General features: G+C 42.8%; 1 protein-coding gene across 1 annotated transcript in view; it reads right to left on the bottom strand.

Moving 5' to 3' along the window:
- Nucleotides 1–7,193: 7,193 nt before the first annotated feature.
- Nucleotides 7,194–8,868, bottom strand: part of LOC115818167 (prospero homeobox protein 1-like) — a 27,599-nt gene continuing 25,924 nt past the window's right edge. The window contains exon 5 of the mRNA XM_030781462.1: nt 7,194–7,888. Coding sequence (XP_030637322.1) covers nt 7,703–7,888 — 186 coding nt within the window. The 3' untranslated portion in view covers nt 7,194–7,702. The remainder of the gene's footprint in view (nt 7,889–8,868) is intronic.

Here is an 8,868-nt window from a genome sequence, read left to right as displayed (position 1 = left end):
TTCTGCATTGTCTTGTGACAGGTATTATTGTGTTGCATTGTGCTGTGTTAAATATATTGAGTTGAATTGCCTCTTCTGTGTTCTCTGAGCCTGTATTTTGGGTCTAGAGTCTGTGCTGTGTCTCCTTCAGCTGACCCTGGAGGCCGTGCTGGATCCTGCTCTGAAAAGGACAACATGCCATTGTCTTATTTACGGGCCGCATGTGTCCCACGGCATCTTGATGGCCTCAAGGCCCAACCACAAAGCCTTTCTCAGAAGAAGGGGAAACACCCCCTCACACACACACACACACACACACACACACACACACACATGCTCAGACACACTCACTCCATCCCTCTCTGCTCTTTGTATTTGAATTATAGGTATCCTTCAATAGCAGTGAATCAAGCTGAACTGGAACAATGTCACCAAGCTAAACAACTGTGCCAAGGTGACTGCGAGGTCATTTCTTCATCTTCCCCGAATGCCAGCCATTTTTGGTCCATTTATTGTTGGGAAGCAGCTGTCGGCTACCTGGCCCTGCATGCGGGGTGTATGCGGAGCATCTTGGCACTGAAGAGGCTCAGGGTTTGGATGCCACATTGAATCAGTTCTTAAAGATGACCCACCCGGTCACATGTCATGGGGGCTCAGGCTTAACGGCTCTGTCAGTACAACACACGCTGATGGAGAACAAAAGACAATCCTTCTATCCTTTCCTCTGCCGTCACTCTCTTTTATTACTCTGTTCTTGGAGAGGGTGATTAAGGCACAGAGCCTGAGCAGAGTGTCACCTTTACCCTAAGGGGAGGGACTCATATTTATAAATGATGACAAGAAACAAGAAGAGTTAGAAAGTACAGTTTTAATAAGGCCTGAATCCTTCTTTCTTTCTTTCTTTCTTTCTTTCTTCTCATCTCACTATGGGAGCTATATCCAAAGTTCTTAGATCGAAAGGACAGAGCTCCGTTTTCATCCCTTTCTTTCTTCCTTTCTTTCTTTCTTTCTTTCTTTCTTTCTTGCTTTCTTTCTTTCTTTCTACTCCACAGAAGCACATGCCAAAGTTCTTGGACCAAAAGGACAGACTTCTCCTTTCATTTTCTTTCTTTCTTTCTTTCTTTCTTTCTTTCTTTCTTTCTTTCTCTCGCTCTCTCTCTCTATCTTCCTCCAATCCAGTCTGCAGATGCAGTTCCACCTCGTCTGTGCCCCGGCAGCCGTACCTTGGGAAATGTGACGTTATTTTTAGCGGAGCTCTGAGGAGCGAAGCTGCCTTTTGTTTGAAGACCGCTGTCCATATCCATTTCATGACAAATGAAATTCCTGTCTTGGAGCCCCTGGCAGAGACAATGGGCCATCAGCTCTGTCAGGCCTACAGCGGCTGATGGTGAGACAGCTGTCCCAGCCATCAGCCCCTTGTCTTAAGACCACTGAGTGCCCACCCCCCAACCCCATCATTCCACGGATAAAGCCTTCCATCCAGATAAAGGCGGCGACGCAGGAATTACGGACTCACCGGACCTGGAAAAATGCCCCCCCCCCCACCCCCCCACCCTCCACCCCAACACCCCAGACTCTCTGAGGGGAATGTCACAAAGCTTCCCCAAATTGGCCCTTCTCTCCGACATCATCTGTGTTGATTTAGACCCATGTGGACACCACAAATAGTCTTGGGAAGTAACTCCAGATAACTTACGCTCCCATCATTCAAAGTATGCACAAGACGGAACACATGCAGATACCGTTTTAGAGAAGATGTACTGTTCCATCTCAACATAACATTACAACACCGCCAGTCACACAACATCAGACGGGAACACGGAATGATGGTGTTCATTTTGATAGACGATATATCTTTATCCCTCCAAAGTGTGTAGAGGACAAAACCTTAGGGTGACATTAGACACATACTTTAATAAACAGGTTATACATAATATATGAACTCATCTCCAAACAGATTTTTGAAAAGCAACAACCAAAAACACATTCATAAGAAGACATTGCAGACTATGATGGCTGTGTGGCAGTTCGACAATAATCTGTTCATGGCATAATGATTACGTGATGCTGGAATTTTTTCTCTGTTTGGCCCTTGAGTCTCAGGGATTATAATCCCTGGTGCCTCCTGTTCACTTAAGTAATTACATCATTACAATTAGCCAAAACGAGAATGCTGCTTCGGATTATAATCTGCCCCGACCTCACTCAGGTTTACCGCCAAGTGGGTCACAACTTTATCTCCTGATTTCTGTTTTTTAGATGGGAATTAATACTAGACATCTCAACGGATCCAAGTCTATGGTTCACATCTTTTTTCTCAGAATAGCCAAAAGCCTTGAAGTTGGCCATATTTCCTCTCATAGATAGATAGATAGATAGATAGATAGATAGATAGATAGATAGATAGATAGATAGATAGATAGAGCCCTCTTGGAATCTAACAGTGCTATGTTTGAGCTGACCAGCACAACTCATTATTTCCAGTTCACATAGACTAAGCCTTGCCCACTGAAGTTAACTGGAGCAAAACCAGTGATGCCCATCATGCACAGTCTACAGAAACTCTCCAGAAATCACCCCACCCCACCCCACTACAGAATGCACCCCTTAACAAGGCCATCTTTGTACCTCCCTCTCCCATGGTTTGCGTGTGTCACAACTTCATCTCCCTCTCTCTCTCTCTCCTCTCTCTCTCTCTCTCTCTCTCTTTCTCTCTCTCTCTTTCTCTGTCTCTCTCCAGGGGGATAAGGCCCAGATTCTGCCGTGTCTGAGGGGTTGATTTGGACCAACTCTATGGTTCAGATGGGGCGACTTTGTTCTGAAGTTCCCAGGCAGTATTCCCGAACCCCCCCACCCCACCCCTCCTCCCCTCCTCCAGACACGATGGGTCTCCCAGAACTTTACAGCAGGAATGAGAGAGACAGAAGACATATTATCCAACTGAAACCAGGGCACAGAGAGAGAGAGAGAAAGAGAGGGGAGGGGTGAGGCTTCATTCCTCTAATTAATGTCCAATAGAGGGGATTACATCCAGAACAGATGTACACGCTACAAAAAATACTTCATGACACACTTAGCATTATAAAACACACAATGTGAAATGTGCTGCCCTAAATTGTACACACAGAACATCAGAGCTGTTTAGCAGCTGAATAATTGGATTTTCAGGTAACAGTGCTATAGGTGGGTTCTCGCAAGACTTCTTGACAGGTAAAATCTTTTTTTGATGAGCCTGGAGTCATTTTTACCACTAGATGTCCCTGTCCCTGTCACTCACAGATTCATGAGCAAAAGTCATTGACATGATCTATAACAAATACGGGAATGGTTTCTCCCTCTCACTTGTATGCACACTTGTGTGTGTATGTGTGTGCGTGTGTGTGGTTAAGGTCCATGTGCTACTGTGTGGACCAAATGTACCCATGAGAATGTAAATATCTTACAAGAGGAGAAGTCATGGGAGTTTTTTTTTTTTTTAACAAGTGTAAATTTTTTACTTTGGTTATGGTTAGGCTTAGGGCTTTCAGTCTTTTGTTACAGTAAAATAGAAGTCAAAGGAAAGTCCCTCAGTCTGTCTGTTTCTGTGTGTGTGTGTGTGTGTGTATGGATATGATGTATGCATGTGAATATGAGAATGACAGAGAAAGAGCGAGAGAAAGGAAGAAACAGAAAACTTGGGTGTTGTAATTATGTTATGCATGGCTGAGAAGCACATGGAGAGAAAGACAGAGAAAGAGGAGAGAGAGAGAGAGAGAGAGAGAGAGAGAGAGAGAGAGAGAGAGCAGTGTCTCATTCTGCTGGCCTTTCTGAGGCAAAGTCCACATCCAGCCCCACACACACATCTGAGCTCTGGACCAGTCTGGGTAGAAAACAAGCAGCACTCACGACTTATTGTCCCCTCCAAATGAGAACACACACACACGCGCGCACACACACACACACACACACACACACACAATATCACGTACATGCACATACCCTCGACACACATAAGACATTAAAGTTTGAGAATCATTTTGTCTACTGTTATTGTAGGACATTTGTATCGTACTGTTATTATAGGATGTTTGTTGTTAAGTACTGACAGAGCCTGTGCATGCGTGCGCGTGCGCGCATGTGTGTGTGTGTGTGTGTTTGTGTGTGTTCAGATGTAACGACAGATGGTGTTTGATTGTGAAGCAGACGGTTCTTGTCGTAGAGATGTTGTCTCAGCATTTCTGAAGGAGCCTTTACAATGTTTAAGACCTACAGACAAGAGGGAGAGAGAGAGAGAGAGAGAGAGACATACACACTAGACAAAAACAAGAACAGACGAGAGATTGCAGACAGACGGTGAGAATTTTCCCATGCAGTTCTGTCATGCTAAGATCAAGTGTCAGTCTAACACAAAGAGCTTTTTAACTCCATATTCTCTTCCACTCTACCATAGAGACCAGCCGCCATGTACGGCTCTGTTAAAGATCATCTCTAAACATAAAGACGTTGGAATGGACTCAGTCACCTCTGAGAAACATTGTTCTTATGCATTCCAGTTATTACATATTTAGTATGGGGCACACTGTGCTGTGCTGTATGTAACGAACTGATAATTTCTTTGTAAATGTAGGGAGTTAATTGAGAATGTGGGTTCACACACTGTTTACACTGCACTGCCTGAGTGATCTACTAAAGGTATCCAAATTAGCCAGAGTACCAGCCATCTAAGTCTATGTTAGATCATTCTGTAGTCATTCTGACTAGTGAATTACGTCAGTGGTTCTTTTGCTGGGTGTTTGTCATGGTGATACTGGGTTTTGTGCCTGAAATGATGGACAGCATGGATGGATGATGTGCATGGAAAAATCCTGTTCCGTGAAAAATGCAGTTCTGCGTTTTGCCTGACGCTCGGCTGGAATGCCTCAGTGATGGTCACAGCATGGGGCCAAAGGTCAATGACGGGGTCACGAACAGGAGAGGGATGGTTCTGTTTGAGGTTTTAAATACAAAGAGAGCACATGCACACACACATATACATGCATGCATTCACACACACCTGTGCACTACACACATGCATTCACACACACACACACACACACACACACATACACACACACACACACACACACTGAAAATTTCTTCTGATGGTTTTCAGCATAAGACATTTAAAATCAGCTACACACACATTTTTTTTCCATAAAACTCATTGGCATAACTCACTAGAAGTATAAGATGAATGATACAGACACTGAGTCTTAAAGCCACATGCTTGAATAACAGCCTTTCAATTGTTGTTATACTTGTGGGGACACTGGTTTCAGAGTCATTCTCTAGTCCTTGGCCAGTGTAAGGAGATCAAAGGCCAGAGAGATTATGTGGGACAAAGAGACTGGGGGTGCAGGTGGGGGGGGGGGCAGTTATTTATCTGTCTAAAGGATCTGAGCACAGATGAGTGAGTGGGAGAGTCTCTTTAAGCAGGTGCAGCCCAAGTCTTTTGTGTGGTTTTGGAGCCGATGTTCTAAAGAATCTGATAACTCTCCCTCTCTCTCTCTCTCTCTCTCTCAGGAGGGATCCTGACTCTTGTATTTACACAATATTGTCTAAAGCACAAAAGAGAACGCATAGAGTTCATCCAAGTCTTTATAATAAAGTCACAAAGAAAGTTAGAATCTGGAACCTTCCTTCTGAGTAGAACTTCAGAGTGAAAAATTCATCTGAAATCATTTGACATCCATTCAGTCAACACTTTTGAAATCAGCTATGCTGATTTTATTTGACTTCTGTCATAAATGGAATCATAATCAAATAATCAGATGAAAGCTATAGACAGATAGATGGCTAGAAAAGTCCCTCTCTCTATAATTCCCTCCTTCTCTCTCTCTCTCTGTCTCACACACACACACACATTTCCTCGCTCTCTTTTCCTGTGTATTGACCCTTTTACAAACTCTGAGAAGGAGCGAGAAAGAGAGAGTGAGTGAGAGAGAGAGAGAGAGAGAGAGAGAGAGAGAGAGAGAGAGAGAGGTGAGGCTGTACTTATACTTGAAGGAAATTTTCTCAGATTTTGCTGCGAATTTCAACAAAAAAATAATTGGTATGAAATGAAGAGATGATCTTCAAGAATATTTCAAATCTTTATTAAATAAAATCCAACGCAACTGCCTTCAACTGCCAACAACAAGTAAGTGCAGGGTCTTCATTAGAGCTATAATACAGTACAACCCTTCCATTTAGTCTCATATTCAGAAAAAAATATTTCATATGCTCAATAGTGAAATAGTCTCATAGTGTGTCTTTAGTCAACAGAGCATTGACTTTCATCTCAATCGCAGTTCTGTCATTTATAAACAACAGCATCATTAAAACACAGAGGTACACACTGCACTGCAAGAAAAAAAAAACACCCTGCACTACGAAGGGTTCACACACACACACACACACACACACACACACACACACACACACACACACATAAAGGTTCATAATGATTCTTCTGGAATGACTTGATGAAGGTCTACACCTTCATCTTCCTCAGATTGACGTGACTGTGAAGTCAATGGGAAGTTTGGCCTTGAGCAGACAACCTGCTGTCAGTTCAGTGCATTAACATTAACAGACTCTAATTTCTCTAAGTGCCAAAGGAGACATTAGTACTGACTAAGCACAGATTGAAGCGTGTGCTTGTATATGCGTGCATTGTATATGCATGTGCGTGCGTGCGTGCGTGTGTGTGTGTGTGTGTGTGTGTGTATTTCTGTGTGTGTGTGTTTCTGTGTGTGTGTTTCTGTGTGTGTGTTTCAGCTGATGACATTACTAAACTAGTGCTCAGTTTAAAGATGATATCTGTTCCTTTGGGATTGCTATTAGAGTGCGTCTGTAGTCTGATCAACTAAAATCACTCACACACACATACACACACACACACACACACACACACACCTTGGGTTTGAAGGTACAAGGGAGATAACAAACTGTAAAATAAAGAAAGACTCTAGGCCCAGGTGGATGAATGTGTTGACAGATCTCTGATGCTCACCGACAGTTTGGAATAATGATTCATTAGGAGGGCCCATCAGGGGAGGAAGGTAAAAAATCCCCAGGTGCCAAAACTTAACCAAGCAAATAACAACAACAACAGCAATTAGAACAGTAACAACAACAACAACAACAATAATAATAATAACAACAATAATAATAACAATAATCATAATAAAAATAATAATAATAATAATAATAATCAGAATCATATTACTATACACTCTAATAAATGCAATGCCCTATTCTCCAAAGGAAACACACATACACACACATACACACACACACACACACACGCACACACACACGCACACCCTCCAAAACTTCAGCTGACAAAATCTGTGAGACTTCATGATGTAGGTCATCAAATCTTCAGTCTGTGTCATTAGCTCTAACAACGCGGTAGTCAGAGCACAATAACACAGATCAAAGTTTCCTCAGGTTTCAGAGAGAGAGAAAAAAGAACCAAAACAGAGAAGAAAACCAAAGAAGAAAAAAAGGAAGCAAAATCTAAAATCGAAACACCTAGATCTTTCCGGAATAGCTGAAGCAAAGATAATGGAATGCTACTTCATACCTTCAAACATACAAAATGGGGAAGAGAAAAAAAACACAGGAAAGAATTATGAAAATCAAAGACAAAACTTCTTTTTTATATATATAATATTTCCAAAAACAACAACAAAAAAAGCAAGTTTTTGGGGTTAATCTTTTACTCGTGTAAAAGCTCCTGTAAACAGTTGGGAGATTTAAAAATCTCGGGGACTTCGGAGTCCAGTTTACAGATGACTTTGTAGATGGCTTTTTTCCAGGAGGGATCCACATCTTTTCCAGCCACGATGGCATTGAAAAATTCCCGCAATGTTATCTGAGCAACCTCCAAGAAACGATCTGGGACCTAAGAGAGAAACAGAGGTGGGGAGGGAGGGAGAAAAAGTGAGAGACAGTCTTATCTTATCTGGTAAAGCAGTGTACAGCGTGTGCGTGCCTCTGTGCGTGTGTGTGTGTGTGTGTGTGTGTGTGTGTGTGTGTATGAGGAAATATACTGAAGTATCTGGGGTTGTATATCTACACCTTACTTTGAGCTCACTTCCTTAAAACACACACACCGAGCACACTCTTCTGACAGACTTCCCACTTCTTATAAAGCCACAAGTTTCTTTAGGTCACACACACACATACACACACACAGACACACACACATACAAATGTATACACACCTACACGTACCTGAGACAAATGCACACACACGCATACAGTACATATAGATATAGCTATAGACTCACTCAGACACATTTACATACATAAACACTCACACACTCTGTCACACACACACACACACACATTCATAAGCATAACCCAGCCATCCATGCAGTCTCACACAGTCAGGGAGAGAAGAGAAGACATAGTTTGTCTGATAAAGTTATGCAGAGAGCAGAAGAGGGAAGTGTCACTGCCACAGACAGCTTTATGCTGGTAAACATGAGGAGAACAAACAGCCAGAGAGAACAAAAGAGGAAGCCCTGAAAAGCAGAACTGACACACACACACACACACACACACACACACCACTCAACTGAACAACTCTGGTACTCACTAGGAGTTTTCAGAGACTACTTTCTGTGTGTGGTACAGTCTGCTGATGGATATACCCTAGGGGACAATGGGTAAGATTCCAGCGTCCTGCCCCCCCCCCCCCTCCCAGACTAGCTCTCTTTCTCTCTCCCTCTCTCTTTCTCTCTCTGTTGCTCTCTCTCTTTCTCTTTCTCTCTCTCTCTCTCTCTCTCTCTCTCTCTCTCTCTCTCTCTCTCTCTCTCTCTGCTGCTCTCTCTCTTTCTCTTTCTCTCTCTCTCTCTCTCTCCATCTATCTCTCTCATC

The sequence above is a fragment of the Chanos chanos genome, chromosome 8 (genome assembly GCF_902362185.1).
Source record: "Chanos chanos chromosome 8, fChaCha1.1, whole genome shotgun sequence".
NCBI classification, from domain to species: Eukaryota; Metazoa; Chordata; class Actinopteri; order Gonorynchiformes; family Chanidae; genus Chanos; species Chanos chanos.
The sequence above is the reverse complement of the archived record's forward strand: the minus strand, read 5'-3'. Positions and strand labels throughout refer to the sequence as shown.